The sequence below is a fragment of the Trichosurus vulpecula genome, chromosome 5 (assembly GCF_011100635.1).
Source record: "Trichosurus vulpecula isolate mTriVul1 chromosome 5, mTriVul1.pri, whole genome shotgun sequence".
NCBI lineage: Eukaryota > Metazoa > Chordata > Mammalia > Diprotodontia > Phalangeridae > Trichosurus > Trichosurus vulpecula.
Window position 1 is genome coordinate 42,283,892 of NC_050577.1, and position 19,629 is coordinate 42,303,520.

A 19,629-nucleotide genomic window follows, 5' to 3' on the forward strand; every position below is an offset into this window, starting at 1 on the left:
GTAAGTCTTTCCAGGTTTTTCTGAAGTCTGCCTGCTCATCTTTTCTTATAGCACAATAGTATTCCATTACATTCATATACCACAACTTGTTCAGCCATTCCCCAATTGACGGGCATCCCCTCAATTTCCAATTCTTGGCCACCACAAAAAGACCTGCTATAAATATTTTTGTATATGTGGATCCTTTTCCCTTTTTAATGATCTCTTTGGGATACCGACCTAGTAGTGGCATTGCTGGATCAAAGGGTATGCACAGTTTTACAGCCCTTTGGACATAGTTCCAAATTGTTCTCCAAAATGGTTGGATCAGTTCACACCTCTACCAACAATGCATTAGTGCTCCAGTTTTTCCACATCTCTAGCATCATATTTTTCTTGGGAAGTTGAAGGCAGTAATAGCTTTAGAAACTTTTATTCAAGAATGCTAAATGATACAATGGATCAAGTATGGGACTTGGAGTTAGGAAGACCCAAATTCAAATCCTCCCTCAGACACTTAGTGGCTGTATGACTGGACAATTGACCATTTAGCCTCAGTATCCTGTTCTGTAAAATGGATATCATAATGGCACCTACCTCCCAAGGTTGTTATGAGGATCAAATGATGTAACATATGTCAATAGCTTTACAAATATTAGAGTACTATATAAATTTTAGCTATTATTATTGTTATTCATTCAGTAAGCAAATTCAGTGCTTCCAGATGAGATCTACTAGAAAGAGAGCTGGATTTGAAGGCTTTAAGACCTGGGTTAGAGTCTTGACTTTGCAACTTAGCAACTGTGTGAACTTGGCACATTATCTGCCTCAGTTTTCTTATCTGTAAGATGGGAATAATTATACTGCACTACCTACCTCACAGGATGGTTGAGAACAGTCAGTTAGATAATCTATGCAAAGTACTTTTAAGCCATAAAGCATTCAACGAATGTGAGTATTTCTTATTTACATTAGTTGTGTGAGCTACACTCTGGGGAGAAATAAAATGGTAAATAAGACACTTGAATGCCCAGAAGGAGACAACACTGTGATAGAAATATTAGATGTGAAAACCAGATACAGATGTTTATCAACAAATATTTCTTTATGTGTAGGGAGCTGGTTACTATACCCCCTCCCCACATTCCCTGAACTTCAGGGACAGCTTCCTTCCTCAGGGACTTTGCTATCAGTCCCTAAGCTAAGCCCATGTATTATTATGATCACTTAACATTCATAGGTCATAGGTCATAGATTCAGAGCTTGAAAAGGTCTCACCAGTCATCTAGGACAACTCCATCATTTTACAGATGAGGAACCTGGAGACATTAAGTGACTTGTCCAAAGTCACCCAGGTAGATAGTGGCAAAGTCAGGATTCAAACCCAGGATCTGTGACTATGAAGCCTTTACATTCTACCACTCTGCTTCCCTAGATATAGAATGGGCTTTAGAAATAATCTTATCCAGAGATTTTTAACTTGGGGTCCATGAATTTGGATTTTTAAAAAACTATTTTGATAATTCTATTCCTTCCCTGCCCCCGACTATTTTGTATTTATCGTATACATATATTGGCACATGTAAATAAATATGTGTATATATTTGTTGTTGTTGAGTCATTTCAGTCATGTTCGACTCTTCACAACCCCATTTGGGGTTTTCTTGGCAAAGATACAGCAGTGGTTTGCCATTTCTTTCTCCGGCTCATTTTCGTTTCTTTTTTTACAGATGAGGAACTGAGGAAAATAGGGTTAAGTGACTTGCTCAGGGTCACGTAGCTAGTAAGTGTGTCTGAGACCAGATCTGAACTCGTGAATATGAGTCTTCCTGATTCCAAGTCCAGTGCTCTCTATCCACTGAACCACCTAGCTTCCTCATGTATATATAGACACATACATATAATTGTTTCCATGTGTGTGTATATATTTAAATATGTATGTATATATAATTTTGATAATTACATTTGGCAGTAATTTGCATATATGTATACATGTATGTGTGTACCTGCATATAGATACATATATACATATGTATATATGGCTTCTTTTGTAATCCTGTTTTTTATTTTATACATTTAAAAACCCAATTCTGAGAAGGGATCCATGGCTTCATCAGACTGCCAAAGGAATCCATGATTCAGAAAAAGTTATGACCCCCGGTCAACCCTCCTCATTTTCCAAAGGAAACAAAGGCCTAGGGAGGGCAAGTGAATTACCCAAGGTCAGAGAGCCAGGAAGCAGCAAAGCTCGAAGAAGAATCCAGGGCCCCACCTCCAGCCCAGTCTGCTTCCAGTTCTGTCCACACTCCACCCCACTGCACAGAGCTACTGCCTTCTTCCTAGTCACAGGATATGATTCTTCTCTGATCGTTTCTTGTTGGTAGGAAAAAACAAACCCCAGTAACCTTATCTGTCAATCTTTCTAGACAGAGTCACAGCTAAACCTCGAGTCTGTTGGTATCCACAGGGTTTATTCGCTCAAGGCCCACTTTTGGGGGATGGGGTGGGGAGCGAAGCAAGTCTACAGAGATGTTTGCTTTCCTGTGTTTTCTTTGGCAAACCTGAAGGGAGCTCAAAAACTGAGCTTCTATGGCAATGCCCCTGGGGGGGTGGGGAGCGGGGTGGGGGTTAGACCCATTTTAAGAGCAGTTACAGCAGCCCAGCGATTTTTCCTTAAATGTAAGGAAGAAATTGGCTCACCAACTTGGTCAGCTGCACTATCCACTGCTTCTCATGGAGTTGAGACTAATTCTTGAAGTCTTTCTGTGAGGGTTACTGGCCAGGGAGGTCAAGATTGTCCACGAGGGTGCAAAATGATTGTAGAACACCACTGTTTGCTTTAATTTGACAGCTGGTGCTTTAATAATGATTTATAGCCATGGCTGATGGTAGCTCAAGTCAAAAACTGCTGTGAAAATGTGATGATTAATTTATATGTTATCACCATGGTGGAAGTCCTTGGGAGGGAGGGAAAGGAAGCATGGTGACAGAAAGGATCTTGCTTCTTCTTTCATCGGGGAAGGAATGACCTTGTTTGGGATCAATGTTCTAGAGCTCTAAGGAATCTCAGAGGCCCCCTAATCCAAGTCCCTCATTTTACAGATGAAGATATTGTGGCCCCGGAAGTTCAAGTGACTCGCCCAAGAGGGAAGGAAAAAGAGAAAGGATGGTCAGGTTCAGACAGGAAAGGAAATAAATCTGTGGTCCATGAGCTCATCTAAGAGGGAGGAAAATAACTTCCCAAAAGGATGACGTGTTTTGCCCAAGGTCATGTGGTAAGGAGCTGACTAGGACTGGAGACCAGGCCTCTTGATGTGTGGCCCTTTGTTCTTTCTACCACCCTGCCCAATGGACTTGACTTGGATCTCATGGAAATGAGGAACTTCTACTCAGGTGAGGCAGAAGGATAGACCGGGCCTTTTTATTCTGCCCTTTCTAATCCAAAGCCCTTTAGTTAGGAAGAAAGTGGAAGACCCCTCACGGTGCAAGGTCAGAAGCCCTGCCAACCCAATTCTTGTCCTATTCCTCTCCCAAGTACGTGCTTTAATTCCTTCCAAACTTGGGTGACTTATCCAGGGTCTGGAAGACAACCACCAGTGGAAGATTCATAACAATCAATGGCTCCCTAGTATCAAATACAAAGTTAATGCCTTTCACAACCTGGCTCTACTGATTTCACGTTACTCCCCAACATGTATGCTATGTACCAGCCAAACTGATCCCATTAACAGTATTGGCATGCTATGGTCCATGGGGGTCACAAAGAGTTGGACATGACTGAACAACTGATCAACAACAATCTTTGTACATGTTGTTTCTGCCAGTGGAGTGTAAGCCCCTTGATGATAGGACCATGGCATTTTTGTCTTCATATCCCTAGTGCCTGATACAATACCTGGCACACAGTAGGCACTTTATAAATATTTGTTGAATTGAGTTGAAGGATTGATGGCCAAGACTGGACCAGCTTGGTGCAATGGATAAAGAACTGCCCTCAAAACCAGGAATTTCCCTCAGCTCAAGTCCCTTCTCAGACAGCCTGACAGCATGACCCTGGGCAAGTCACTTAAAGTCTGTGAGCTCTAGGCAATTCTATAGAGCTCTAAGTTGTTGAGATAGTTTCATCCTGCTTTGATAGAAGGAGTTTCTTCGGCCAATAGCTCCCTATACCAATCAAGTTACAGACCTAGTGTTTGTCCCTAGCCCCTGATTATAGAGTAAAAATGGTGATTTTCCTATACAAAAGCAGAATTTTAACTTACATCTCCTGATCACATGACCTCCTGAGCAAATGCACTTGCTAAGGGAGCTGGGGAGTGGGGGCTATACTTGGCACCCCTCCCCCCTCCTAAAGAAGGTAGTATTTCTTCCTTTGTGAGTTCCACCACCATCACCCCCCCAAAAAAAGTATTTTTAGGAGCAGTAAAACCAATCTGAAGAGTGACTGGGTTTTTTTTGCCACACTTTGCTGACAGTTTTCAGACACATCCTTCAAATTCCTTCTGACTTATTTAAAGTTATGCTTTCCATCTTGTATGTACAATAGCATGCAAATGTAATCAAGTAATTAAAAAGTCAGAAATCTCTGATGACATTACAAAATGTCAACATTTCCCTTGCCTGGAAAATACAGATGGAAAGTAAAAAATAGGCCGTTCCCCTCTCGCCTCAATGAGAGCCAAACTTCCATGCTGTTTAGAAAGCCTTGGGACCCACTTAGCTGCATATCATTATGTAAACTAGACACTATAACAATATGAAATTTAGCCTCCCAATCTTATGACTTGCATCTTATCTGATCACAACATAACTAGGAATTGGGACAATAGCATTAAAACTATATGGTAATAATGTAGAGACATAAAGACTTCTAAAGATTCCTCAAAGCATCTTGGGTCAGTGGGAACAGCTTGCTAATGAGTCAGGGTTGGACTGAGTTTCTCCCTTTGTGAGCCAATTAAATTCAACTGGCTTGTCAATGTATGGGCAGCTAGATGGCACAGTGAATAGAATGCTGGGTCTGGAGTCAGGAAGACTCATCTACCTGAGTTCAGATCTAGCTTCAGATACTAGCTGTGGGATCCTCTTTGCCTCAGTTTCCTCATCTGTAAAATGAACTGGAGAAGGAAATGGCAAACCACTCCAGCACCTCTGCCAAGAAAACCCCAAAGGGGGTCACAAGGAGTCAGACACAACTGAAGTTTGTCAGTGTGTGGGCAGCTAGGTGACACAGTGGATAGAGTGCTGGGCCGGGAGTCAGGAAGACTCATCTTCATGACACTTAACTAGCTATGTGACCCTGAGCAAGTCACTTAATCCTGTTTACCTCAGTTTCCTCATCTGTAAAATGAGCTGTAGAAGGAAATGGCCAACTATTCCAGTGTCTTTGTGAAGAAACCGCTAAATGGGGTCACAGAGAGTCAGACATGACTAAAATGATACAACAACAGCTTGTCAATGTATGCCACTGGTTACATGGGACCCTGAGAAGAAAGTGTAAATGATTCTGTGTTACCTGTCATCCCCACTAAGGAAAATAAAATACCACCATAAAACCTACATTCTCTAAGGTGACAGTGAATTAATTAATGGTGACATCTATGTACAGTAAGAACACTTTTTCCTAAAAACATACAATAACTTTTATAAAAATCATTTGACAAGTTGGTATAGTAGAAAGATCACTGAATTTGAACTAGGAAACCTGGGAAGAATGATTTTACCAAGCACAAAATCATTGTTTATAGCTAGTAGATTTAGAGCTGGAAGGGAACTTGGAGTGTATCCAGTTCAATCGTTCCATTGTACAGATGTGGAAACTGAGACCCAAGGAGATAAAATAATTTCTCCAAACACACACAGGTAGTGAGAACAGTGATTTGCACCTAGATCATCTGACTTCAGATCTAGCATCCCAAGCCAGAACTTTTGCCCAGATCTTCTGAGTCCAAGATCCATCCATATGCTTACCACCATCCCATGCTGTCCATAGTAAACTAGACTGCACTTCCAAAAACCAAAAAGATTATAAAAATGTATTAAGTGCCTGCTTGGATCATTTAAACATCTGATTTATCCCTAAAGTCACAGCAATAGATAATCAGTATCCTAGAACAGGTATATATGTGATATATGTGTGTATATGTGTACATACATGCACATACACAAATGTGTAATTTATACACAGACACATAATAGAATCTGCCAGAGGAAAATCAGTCTCACGGACAACTTCTCCACAGTGGGAAAGGAAGCCACGACAGACTGTTTCCTCCTTAAAAAGTTTGCCCAGTGACCTGAAACCATGGTTATTTACCCAGCCAACTTTATTTGGGGATGTCTGCCCCTGCACATACCATCAATCAATCAAACAACAAAACATTTATTAAGTACCTACTATGTGCCAGACACTGCTAGGTGCAGGAATTAAAAAAACAAAATGAAACAGTCTCTGCCCTCAAGGAGATTATATTCTCCTTAAGGGGGTACAACGTGCGTGCACATAAGAAAAAGCAAAAATTAGTAATAATAATAATAAGTGGCTAGGGATGGAAGTTGTGGTCCTTGCATTTATAATAGTGGCTTCAGTACTTGGCTAAGTTCATTATTTCGGCAGGTAGTTCTTTCACCAGTACAATTCAAATCTTCCGGTTCTCTCATCTTTAGTGATTCTTGTCCATATCTTAAAGAATAGAAACTCCATGAGGGCAGGTACCATCTCACTTTTGTATTTGTATCCCTAAAGCTTTGCATATAGTGGGTGCTTAATAAATGCTTCTTGATAGGTTGATCTTGCCATAAATCATCCTTTGGCTGGATTTGAACTCAGAATGATGAGTCTTCCTGACTCCAGGACAACCATAGCAATATGGGTAGAAAATTGGAGATCTGAAGTTGAAAGGAAACATATAAAAAATAATAGATTTAGAGCTGGAATGGGACCATCTTGTCCACTCCCTCCTCTTACAGATATGGACGTTGAGGTCAAGTGAATTGCCAAAAAAAAAAAAAAATCACAGATGTAGGAAGGGCAGAAGCAGGATTTGAACCCAGGTCCTCTGACTCCCAATCCACCACTCTTTCCACTCTTTCCATGTTGTTGTTGTTGTTAAGTCATGTCCAACTTTTTGCATCGCCTTTTTGGTGGGCTCTCTTGGCCAAGATTCTAGAGTGGTTTGCCATTTCCTTCTCCAGCTCATTTTATAGATGAGGAAACTGAGGCAAACAGGGTTAAGTGACTTGCCCAGGATCACACAGTTAGACAGCTTGTGAAGCTGGATTTGAACTCAAAAAGATGAGTCTTCCTGACTCCAGACCCAGCACTCTGTCTACCGCAGCACCACCTAGCTGCTTTTCACAGTAGCATACCGCCTCTCAAGGAGGACTCTGAGGAGGTGAGAAGTTAAGTGATTTGCTAGTAAATGACAGAGGCAAGATCTGAACCCAGGTCCTTGGAATCGAAAACTACCGCTCTTTCTACTATGCCACCGAGCTTTTCATTAAAGCCCACCCTACGCGGGATGCCTTTCCTTGTCTCCCAAGTTGCTACTGCCTTCCCTTCTGAGATTACCTTCTACCTACCCTGTGTATGTCTTGTATGTACCTTGTTACTTACGTCTTGTTTCTCCGTTAGATTCTGAGCTCTTTGAGGGCAGGCACTGTTTTTGGCCCTCCCCCTCCCTTTTGTACAGCTACGTCCTGGTTAGTGCAAACATAGCCACCCTCCTGACGTGGTTGCTCGTATTCAAATTCACACTATTCTAAGTTATAATTATGTGAAATATGGTAATTGGTTCCAACCCAATGAAAATATGCAATGCAAATTCAAATAATGGAAGCATTTTAGGGGAGGCATTATTCCCACTAATCAGGACCTAACTGTATCTCCAGCACTTAGTACGGAAGCCTGGTATCTAGTAATTCTAATAAAGCATATTAATAATATAATGAATACGTAAACTAATATAAATTATAAATATAATAACGAATTTAATGAATGCTTGTTAACCAACTAATAAACTGAACGCACAAAAACTTTTAAAGATTCCGAATGGAGATGTCACGCAGCACCTTTCAGTTGGTGAGAACACTTTGCTAATAAAACATTTCCTCTAGTTCTTTCAAGTGGCATTGTCAGACAGTTTTTAATGATCAGAGGACAATTTCAAAAACTCTGTTTTCTCCTACTTGTGAGATGAAGCTCGTCTGAAAGGAAGGTTGGGGAAGGTGGTTTTCAAGTCCCCATTTCCAACATGGGCCCTTGGCATTTCTTTGTCGCCGCAGCATTCCCAAGTGGCCCAGGCAGCTCGGTCCCAAGAGGAAGAATTGGTGGAAGCCCTGAGGGTAGAGTTTCATGATACTGCTTGTAATATTCAGCGCCTTCAAGCTGAGACGGAATCCTTGAGAACCTTGGTAAGCAGCTCCTGGATGGGACATGTTTCTGCCCAGTCTCTATCTCTTTTCCACTATCTCCTGGTTACCTGACAGGCACTTTTTTCCCCAGGAATTTCCATTTCAGTGTAAGGACAAAATTACCCTTCAGGCTAGTAAGAAGGTCCCTAGTCTGATTAATTAGCACCTCTCCTGAAACTAGTAGTCCCCCCAAATGTTTTCTGAGTTCCTTGAGTATTTATCTAAGGGTGGGTCTGATGAATGGCATCTTCTATTCACAGGATCATAGATTTAGAACTAAAGAGGATGTTACAGGATATCGGGTCTGAGCTGCTTATTTTACAGATGCAGAAACTGAGGCATAGCAAGGTTAAGAGACAGACTTGGCCAAGATCAAAAAGATAGTAAATGGAAGACCTGAGATTTTAATTCAGGCCCTGGGACTCCAGGGTCTTTGTAGACCAGGGTGGGGTCATGAAGAGTCAGGAATGACTGAAGCAACTGAACAGCAATCCAATGCAGAATTTGAACCCAGAACTCCCAGAACTAAGTCCAGAACTCTCTCCACTATGTGCATTTAGTTTCTCTTCTATTGCAATATTAAGTAAAATTTAAAAAAACCCAGATATCTCTAGTTTGGCATTTCATCAAAGTGGCACCACTCTGCCCTTCTATTCTTGTAAGATGTTTGTCTTTGGTTTCGTTTGGTTTTACTGGTGGCAAATGACAGCAATAATCGTAATAGCAACATAGCCCTTTAAGGAGTGCAGAGTGTTTTCTTTCCATCAGTCTTATAAGGGTTGATCATATATCATTAACATATACTAATTAATATATTAATATATGATATGAGATAATTAAGGTGTTATTATTACTGCTGTTCACCAGATAAGGGGGTTCCCGTGGTTGAAGTAGGAGGTCCAAGGGAGTTTTTGTCCCACTGAAATGGGCCTCAGATTGTACCATTTGGGAGGTGCTTAGCTCTCGATGCCATACCACCCCTAGCATTGTGCTCACATTTAAAGAATTGGTACTGCTGCCAATCTCACACCTTCTCTTCCGCATAACTCACACCCACGTGATTTGTTTCCAATGCCACCTCTGCTGGGCACTCACTCTGACCATCCATATTTGCTGGAAACACTGAATTAACTGCATACAGTACCCTACGGAACCACAGCCCTTTTCAGTAATAACTTTTCAGTCTATCTCAATAGGTGCCATTCAACTGCCTCACACAATATGGCACAGTGGAAAGAACCCCAGAGTTCACCTAGTTCAATTCATCCCTGAATAGGATTGCCCCTATCATATCCCACCAAGCTGTTTTCCAGCCTCTGCTTCAAGACCTCAAGGGAGGGGGAACTCATTACTTCCCAAAGGTGCCCATTCCCTTTGGGATGGTTATCACTGTATATCTGGGCCTGATCTGTAGCAGAGTCTTCCAAGCTCATATTGGTCTGATCAGTCACAGTCAGATATACTGTACCAAGACAGTGATGTCATTTTGGTCCTCTTCAAGAATGAAGGACAACAACCAACCAGTTCTCATTGTTAGGAAGTCTATCCTTACCTCAAGTTCAAATTTGCTTCTCTGAAACTTTCACCTACTGGTCGGCACTTGATATGGTGCCAGGTACATAGCAAGTCTTTACCAAATGTTTGATGACTTGTTGATGTTTTCCTTTGTTGGCCCAAGCAGAATATGGCACATAGCAGTCCTTCAAATACCTGATGTCAGCCGTTGCATGCTCCCAAAGTCTTTCCTTCTCCAGGCTATACGTGACTGTTTCCTTACACTAATCTTCTGATGGCATAAGTCCACAGCCTTCTCACCATCCTGGTCACCCCTTTCAGAAAATACTCCGGTTTGTCTAGGTCAGGGCTTTCTTAAACTTTTTCCACTCGCAACCCACAACTTAAAAAGTGCTGGTCTAGGTATTTCCTAAAATGTGGTACCCCAATCTGATACTCATGTGGTAAATCATTCAGTCAACAAGTATTTATTAGGCACTTACTATATGCCAGGCACTGCGCTAACTACTAAAGATACAAAGAGAAAGAAAGACATTCTTCCTCACCTCCAGCAACTCACATTTCAGTGGCGGAGACAACACAAGAATGGCTCTGTACATACGAGATAGATACAGTGTAAATGGAAGGTCATCTCCAAGGGAAAATAGTAGCAATTTGGGGGGCACAGGAAAGGTCTCCTGCAGAAGGTTGAATTATAGCTGAGAATCTAGGGGGTGGAGATGAGGAGGGGAGAGCATTCCAGGCATTGGGGACAACCAGAGAAAATCAATGAGCTGGGAAACGGGAGCTGGATGATATCAAAAGAGTCAGCACAGCTGAATCATAGGGTGTACGGGGAAGAGTAAAATCCAAGAAGATTGCCAGGGTGGGAAGGGGCCAGGTTGTGAAGGGTTCTGAGTGCCATCAGAGGATTTGATATTTCACCTACTGGTCAGCACTCAATCATAGGGTGTATGGGGAAGAGTAAAATCCAAGAAGACTGCCAAGGTGGGAAGGGGCCAGGTTGTGAAGGGCTTTGAGTGCCATCAGAGGATTTGATATTTGTTCCTGGACATAATAAATAGGGTGACACTGGAATTTGAGTAGGTTATTCCAGTGCAGATCGAGCAAGAGCAAAGGAGTAGGGATTGGTACATGAGGGGAGAATAAGTGATCAAGAATCTTAAAGAGAAAAGGAAAAAGGGGGAGATTTATCCTGTCCCAATGAGAAAGTTAAGGCAGAGTGAAGGGGAAGTAGCCATCAAGATAGCAAATCAAATCTCTTGGGAGTATCTGTGTCTCTTGGCTTCTGATAAAATGAGAGCAGGAAACATTTTTGCCCGTGCTCTTAGAATCCCAAAAGACCTATTGGTATACCCTACCAGGCCACCTTGTATATTCATTCAGGCATGTATTCATTCATTTAAGAAGGGTTTAGAGCAGGGGTGGGGAAGCTGAGCCTCAAGGCCACATGTGACCCTCTAGGTCCTTAAGGGTATCCCTTGGACTGAATCCAAACTTTATGAAAGGTGAGTTTAATAAATAAATTTAATAAATCTCCCTTCAACATTGCTAACCTGTGGGTGGTCATTCACGTTGGATATATGTATGTGTGGGGGAGTGTTCAGAGAGAAACTTGGCAGTAAATGTGATCCATCACTGTAAAGGTTTTCTATTTCCTTAGTTTACCTCTATCACAAGCCCCTGGAATGTCTGCACTTAGCCTGGATCTACATAGGGAGAAATCATGAGAACCACCCCCGAGGGACCTAGCCCCACTTAGTGGAAAGAGCCTAAAAGACTGGGGTTCTGATGTTGGTACTGCTTTTCATTCCCTGTATGAGTTTAAATAAGTCACTTCATTTTGGGGGGCCAATGAGACAACTGGCTCGATCCTTTCTGGTATGGAATCCCCTTAATAAAAGGATTTGTTCTGTAAAACTTGGACTCAGTCAAAAGGCCTAAAAGGCCACATGTGTCCTCAAGGCAGCAGGTTCTCCATCCCTGGTTAGGAGTTAATATGCACCAGGCACTGCTCTAGGTGCTAAGTACTAATTGAGGCAGTTCTCTCAGTTGTCACAAGATGCGTGGAACCCGCATCAGCTGTCCTAGATGGGGCGTGAGACATTGAACTCTAAGGCAGACCTGAGAATTTTGTCAGGGCAGTAAACCAACTGGCTCACCTTAGCCCTCCAGATGAAGCTGGCCTCAGTCCATGCTTCATCCCATTCTGGCATCTATGGGGACACCAAGGCCTAGCCAATGTGGGCATCTTGCCACATGCCCTGCTGCAGCGTAAGTCCTATTCATTTTCTCCCCACCCTTTCTCAGGAAGGAATAATAAAATCAACATTATTGCCACTGGAAAGGAGGTGACAGACAATCTATTGCCGTCCCTGTGACTACCTAGACTGAAACTTCCTTTCCTGGCTACCACTCCTTCTATTCAAATGGAAGCTTCCTTGAGGGCCAGGACAATCTCACTTTTGTATTTGTATCTTCTGCTCTTGGCATAGTGCCTGGCACACGTTCTATGGTTAATAAGATGCTGGTTGATTGACTGTGGTAGCTCTAGGAGACTAGGCAGTTACAGTTACCCTTGCATCACCAGACCTGGTGCTTCTTCCTGTCTAATAGAAAACAGCTGTAAATACAGTGTCAGCCGCTCAGCTGATCGGGAAAGAAACTTCCTGATACACTGAAAGCTTAGGGATAACACATTAGAGGAACAGGCTTTTAAGGATTAGGATCTTAAAAAGAAGGAAAAAATCTTAGGGGACAGAAGCTTTCTAAAATTACTCCCATTTCTATAAAATGTTAACCTTTGCAGAGTAACCACTACCCTGTGAGGAAGGAGAAATATTATTACACCATGTATTTTACAAATGAGGAGTCTCAGAAATGTTAAGTGATTTGCTCCTCATCATAGAGTTAGCAATTGTCTGAGGCAGAATTTGAACCCAGATCTCCTGACTACAAGTCTAATACACTCTCTTTGCCACAGTTTGTCTCTTTTCTAGCTTGAATGCCTTGGTCTGAGGGCTTTACTGTCAATTATTAGGGCCCTTCTTTGACTCCTAGCTCAGGAATCCTATTTAAGACTGGATAGGAGGGGGCAGATGGTGGCACAGTGGACAGAGCATTAGCCTTGAAGTCAGGAGGACCTGAGTTCAAATCCAGCCTCCACTACTTACTAGCTGTGTGACTCTGGGCAAGTCCCTTAACCCCAATGGCCCCCCAAAAGGTGGGGACAGAGATTGGATAGGAACCAAGTAGTCCCACAACTTTGGAGCCATCATATGTAATCTTCCCATCGATATTACTGATGTGGACCCACTGAAGCCCCATGAGGACTCTTTTTAAATAGCAGGCAGGATTGTCTACATAACGCAGAAACCTCTAGGCCTTCTATGCTAACACAGCCATGTTTATATTGGCAGCCTTGTCCTAATAATGATTCTGGAGGCCTCCTAAGCTGCATGTTCAGTCAACTGAGATCAGGAATGTAACACAAGGCCAGAAACCACAGAAACCATTTAAGAGAGAGAAGGAAGGAGGCAGGGAGGGAGAGAGAAAGTATAACAGTTCAGCAAGTTCCTTTTTAACACCCAGATTTTTGGTCCCAGGGGTGAAATCAGTATCCATAGGTTCATCGATTTAGGGCTGGAAAGGGCCATCTGATCCAACTCTATCATTTTACAAATAAAAAAAACTGAAGGTCATAAAGAGCAATCCACTCTGTGTCACATAACTAGCGTGTCTGAGTCAGGATTTGAACACAATTTCAGCTTTCTATCCAACATACTATTCTTCCAGCCAGAAGTAAGGAAGTTACAAAGATGGTGGCTTTGGGCAAGTCAGGGCAACTCTGTGAGATTCAGCACAATGAAGGGTTTGGACATAGATGGCCTCTAAGGGCCCTTCCATCTCTCAGCCTATGAGCCTATGATCCTCTCAATACCTTGTTCTCTGTAAACATCTTCTATGTGACCATAAACATTTCCTTGGGTCTTTCCTTGGTCCCTATCATCATCTATAAAATGAAAGGATTGCATCAGTTAATCTCCAAGGCCCCTTAAATTCTAAAATTTTATAATCCTATGTTCTTCTATCCATGACAGAGCTCCGATTAACCTCCTATTATGCCATGGTATAACTGGGTTCCAGTTTTGAGGGGGGAATGAGCATGTTGGTTCTGGTCTCAGAGGGACAGAGGTTGGAAAGGCATGCCACCATGGATTCCATACCAAAAAGGGTCACCTAACCCACTTGCCTCATTGGCCCAGAAAAATGAAGTGACTTGTTTAAACTTACACAGGGAGTAAAAAGCAGTGCCAACATCAAAACACCAGTGTTTCAGGCTCTTTCCACTAAGTGGGGCTAGGCCCCTCAAATAGTGGTTCTCATGACTTCTCCCTGTGTAGGTCCAGGCTAAATGCAGACATTCCAGGGCTTGTGATAGAGGTAAACTGAGGAAACAGAAAGACCTTTAGACTGATGAATCACATTACTACCAAGTTTCTCCCTGAACACTCCCACACATGTACACATACCCAATGTGAATGACCACCCACAGGTTAACAATGTTTTAAAAAAACAAAAAGTTGAGGGGAGAGCCCAGGGAGATCAGAACATGTTTCTCAAGTTCAGGGTGGCCTAACTCCACCACCCACATTGCAGGGATTGGTTTCTAACCCCTGTTACGGCTAGAGTTCTCTTAAAAAGCCTGATCCAGAGGCCTGGCCTGGCCTCGTTTTGCCTCAGCAAAATTACCCAGGATCTGCTCTGGTACCTACATTCAATGGCATCTGGAGAAGCCGAAGTTAAGGTGATATGCTTGCCTCTGCTGAATGGTAGTTGCTTACAACTGCTCCCAGGTAGCCGGTATTAAACACTTCAGTTCAATTTAGTAATTCATTAGACTGTGAGCTCCTTGAGAGCAGGAACTGAAGTTTGGTTTGTTTTTTTTTTGTCTTTCTTTGAATCCCTACCACTTAGCACAGTGCCTGGCATGTAGTAGATGCTTAATAAATGCTTGTTGGTTGACTAAGCATTTATTAAATGCCTACTACATACTAGGCAGCTAGGTGGCCTAGTGGAAGGAGTGCTGTGCTTGGAGTCATGAAGACCTCAATTAAAATTCTGCCTTAGACACTTGCTGGTTGTGTGACCCTGAGCAAGACCCTTAACCTCTGCTTGACTCAGTTTCCTCATCTGTAAAATGGGGATGGTAATACCACCTACCACCAAAGGTTGTAGCGAGGATCAAATGAGACAATATATGTAAGCAGTTCTGCATATCCTTGAAGTGCTTTATTAGTTATTTATTATTATTGCTATGCACTAGGAATACAAAGACAAAACAAAAACGGTTTGGGCACTCAAGGAGCCTCCACTTTACTGCGAGGATACTAAATATTCACAGATAAGTCAGTACAAAATATGTACAAAGTAAATACTAAGTTATTTTTTGGTGGAGGGGAAAGGGTGCTCACTGGGAAAAATCAGGAAAAATCTCGTGTAACATGTAACAAGCCATAGGCAATGGTCTCCCGTAAATCTCCCATGAGGATCCATCCAATAAGCTGGGACTCTTCTGTTATGTCATCTTTCTATTCCTGCAAAGGAATTCCTACAACAATCACTGAAGTTATGACCCCAGCCATTACCACTCCCTATGTATAGCACTCCTCTCGGGCAGCCATTCCTTTATATATGTTGTCTTGCCCTATTAGAATATAAGCCCTTTGGGGCAGTTAGGTGGCACAGTGAGTAGAGCACCGGCCCTGGAGTCAGGAGGACCTGAGCTCAAATCCAGCCTCTGACACTTGACACATTTACTAGCTGTGTGACCTTGGGCAAGTCACTTAATCCCAATTGCCCTGCCCAAAAAAAATTTTTAAAAAAAGGATATAAGCCCTTTGAGGGTAGGGACTGTCTTACTAGCTTATATTTGTATCTTTAGTTCTTAGCACAGTACCCAGCATATAGGAAACCCTTCATAAATGTTTTTCATTTGCTCATTTTTAATATTATGAAAGTACCTGTGCATCAGGCAGTCTGTACAGCTTTTAACCTTCCCATTGGTTATCATCCTGTGATTTCTTTAGTGTAGGGAACTCCTAGTGAGGAACTCACCCCTTCACCAATGCAAATAGACAACTCTTCTGTAATGAAAGTTTTAAAGAGTAGCTAGCCTAAAGCACTGAGAAACTTAGCATATTGCCCAGGGTCACACAGACAGGATATGCCAGAGGCAAGATTTGTACTCAGGTCACCCTGGCTCTTCTCTGCCCACTATTTGTTACTAGTCATATGTTCTCTTAATTGCATCTTTTTACACTACTTCTTATGGAGACTCTAATATGTGGTTGGGTATGCAGCCCACTGGGCTCATCCACCGATACGTATGTCTTAGACAAACACTGCAGATGGGTGATGAGCTGGGCCCAGAGTTGAATAGGAGGAAAAGGACAAGTTGAATTGCCCTTGGGACGTGGTGCAGGGTTTTCAAGGACCCAAGCTCCTCCCAAACAAAAGTTCACCTTTATGCTGCCAACATTCTTCCAGAGAAAAAATCCAAGGCTGTGGATCATACACCATCACTGTGGCAGAAGAATAAAAAAATGTGAGGCCACCCAAAGGACACTGGAGAGTGTGAACAAGAAGTGGGTTAAAGATCACACATAAGTGCCAGCCCTGGAGTCAGGAGGACCTGAGTTCAAATCTGGCCTCAGACACTTGACACACTTACTAGCTGTGCGACCTTGGGCAAGTCACTTAACCCCAATTGCCCTGCTGTCCCCCATCAAAAAAAAAAAGAAAAAAAAAGATCACACACAGTATGTCCTCAGTGAATATGTGTTGAATGAATGGGGGTGGGGTGGGAAACTAATTTAAAAATCTTAGTTCTTTGAAAATCAGCATAGAAGTGCATGAATATTGTGTTTTTCAATCTTTTTCTCTGATCCACACAAGCAAGTGGGACACACGTGTTCTCTTCTGCATGATGGTTGCCTATGGCTTATTTCCTGGATCAGAGATAACAACTATAATGGAGATACTAGCCACAGCTCATGTGTAAATAGTACTTAATGGTTTACAAAGCACTTTACTTTGTACAGTAGGCAGTAAAAATAGTATTATTCCTATCTTACAGATGAACAAACTGAGGCTCACAGAAAGATGGTTTGAGCCAGATGAGATGGCTGGGGAGTGAAGTTAAGTGTGGCTGGAATTGTCCTAAGTATGGTGACAATCACCAGTCATCGATCCATCCTCCAAGTGGAAGTAACCACCAGCCCATAAAAATCACCCAGTATTAAATCCAGCCTATAAGTTTGAGAGAGGAAGCATGATATAGTTAAAGTATTGGAATTGGAGTCAGGAAGACTTGAGTTAAAATGCCGCTTCTAATATTTATTTCCGAGTCAAAACCTCAGTTTTCTTGTCTGCAAAAAGGAGGTACAATTATCCCTTCCACATAATGGCGGTTAGGGGTGAAAATCCCAACGTGGAAAGGATAACTAAAGATATCTGCCATAGCGCCTGGCAGAGTCAGTTGCTTTAATGTTCCAGTGAGACAAAGTGTGTAAAGCGTTTTGCAAAACTTCAAAGTGCTATAAAAATCTCAGTTATTATTATTATTATTATTATATTAGTGTATGGAGAATAAGGCACATCACTACCAGAAGCAGGACATGTAATTGGTCTGGCGGCATCCCAGATCATCAGCTTACTATGAAGGACTTATTGGGATGGGTTGTTATCTCCCTAGCTCCAGGAGGCTACTTTTCCCATTGTTTCCAAATGTTCTCTTCTCCTAGAAAAGAGGTCTGGAGAACTCGTTGTATGACGCCAAACACTGGCACGACATCGAGCTCCAGAACCTGGGCTCGGTTATCGCCAAGCTCGAAGCGGAGCTTGGGGAAATCCAGAGGGAAACCGAGCAGCAGCAAAAAGACCGGGAGCATCTGTTGTCTGGCAAGTTACAACTGGAGAAAGACATCGTGTCCTATCACTGCCTTCTGGATAGAGAAGGAAGCAGGTATTTGTTTATTCCAGTGTGGAAACCATAGCCACATGATTTAGGGCTCTGCTTTCCAGCCAGTTCTTTGCATGAACAGTTCTTTACAGGAAATCTTCAAGGTCCTCCTGGTTTTCATGCAATCATAGGTCTAGAGCCCCAAGGGACCCCAGGGGCCAACCTTCTCACTTTATACATCAGGAAACTGAGAATCCCTTTGTTAAAAAAAAAAAGTTTCATTAATTTTTTAACATTCCTATCACTGCCCACTAATACCTCCCTTGAAACAAAGAAATGAAGTGTAGCCCCTCCAAAAAAATAGCATGTTGACCACATCTGATCACGTATGCCTCATTTGGTACCCATGGTCCATCCTTATTCTACTTAGAAGAAAGAGGTAAGTTTCAAGACATCTAGGCAGCTCTGTAGTTAAGGGTGCTGGACTTGGAGAGCAGCTGTGTGACCTGGGCAAGTCATTTAGCCCCCCTCAGCCTCGATTTTCTCCTCTGTAAAATGGGGATGATAATAACATCCACCTCCTAGGATTGTCGAGAGGGTCAAATGAGGTCCTTAAAGCACTATTTAAATGCTAGCTATTGTTATTAGTTCATCTTTGTGTCTTCCTGTTTTCTCACAACTGTGCCACATTATCTGCCTCAGAATAAAGAGTGCACCCAAAGGACCACCACTCTCTTTCTCCTTTCATCCTCAAGATAGATTTCCAACCCATGGCTCTTTGGGGATGACTGATTGCTGTTGAATTAAGCAATTGTGGTTTAGAAATGATAGTCATAAAAATGCAGATTATCTTGCCAGTGCCCTATGACCAAAACCGGTTTTGCCAAGCAAACAATTTATAGATATTAAGTCTATAAAGTGAGTCTTGCTCCTGGGTCTTATTGGAGGTTGGATGTGGACTTGGGTTCTCAAAGGCTCTGTCAATAGGGCATAAGCTCTAGCAGGTTCTATCTACCAAGATATCAGACCATATGTCTGATGTCTGAACCAGAGAGGACCAGTTCAGAGTAGCTTATCAAACAGACTGGCCATTGGAAGGTGAAGATTTGGGGCCACAGAAGCTCTTGAAAACAAGAAATTTTAGCCTAGAATGATTGAAATCATCATCTATGAAGGGAGGAGGGTAATAGCCACTAGAAGAATAACAAATCCTGAAAGTATCAAAGTTCAACGAACTTGTAAAATTCACCATGTCTCTGTTGAGTCTGCGCATGTCTATTTTTAATAACTAATGTGTGTGTGTATTTTCAGCTAATTTGGAAAATTCCTGTTTCACAGAAGTCGATGGTGAATAGCTGAAGAAGGTGCCAGAAAAACTCTTCCCAGAAGCATCACCCCTGGCTTGAGTTGAATAGCTCCCCACAGATCCAAAGGATTATCGCTGTTAATATCATCGCTATTTCTTAATTAATATAGGCTTTAGTGTGAGATGCTTCCCTGGTTGCTCTTCAAATAAAAGCTTGACTATGCAATCTTCCATTCACTCACCCTCATCAAACGAGCCCCTTGGTAGGTGAATGTCTTGTGAGCTCACTGGTCTTTTTCTCATGGCCTTCAGCAGTCTAGTTGAACCATTTCCAAATAGGACTAAAGTATGAAGTCACCTGTTTGGCCATCCAGGGCTATGGAGCCAATGCAGACTGCTCTGGTGCTTAAAAATATAATTATAATGTTTAGGTAAAAAGAAAAAACAACCCCAG

At 42.3% G+C, this 19,629-nt stretch overlaps 1 protein-coding gene across 1 annotated transcript in view; it reads left to right on the top strand.

The window, feature by feature from the left end:
- The window catches only part of BFSP2 (beaded filament structural protein 2), a 62,282-nt gene extending 44,319 nt beyond the window's left edge, over nucleotides 1-17,963 (top strand). The window contains exons 5-7 of the mRNA XM_036760494.1: nucleotides 2,496-2,498; nucleotides 8,263-8,391; nucleotides 17,712-17,963. Of these exons, the coding sequence (XP_036616389.1) occupies nucleotides 2,496-2,498; nucleotides 8,263-8,391; nucleotides 17,712-17,963 (384 nt within the window). The remainder of the gene's footprint in view (nucleotides 1-2,495; nucleotides 2,499-8,262; nucleotides 8,392-17,711) is intronic.
- The last annotated feature ends 1,666 nt before the right edge of the window (nucleotides 17,964-19,629 follow it).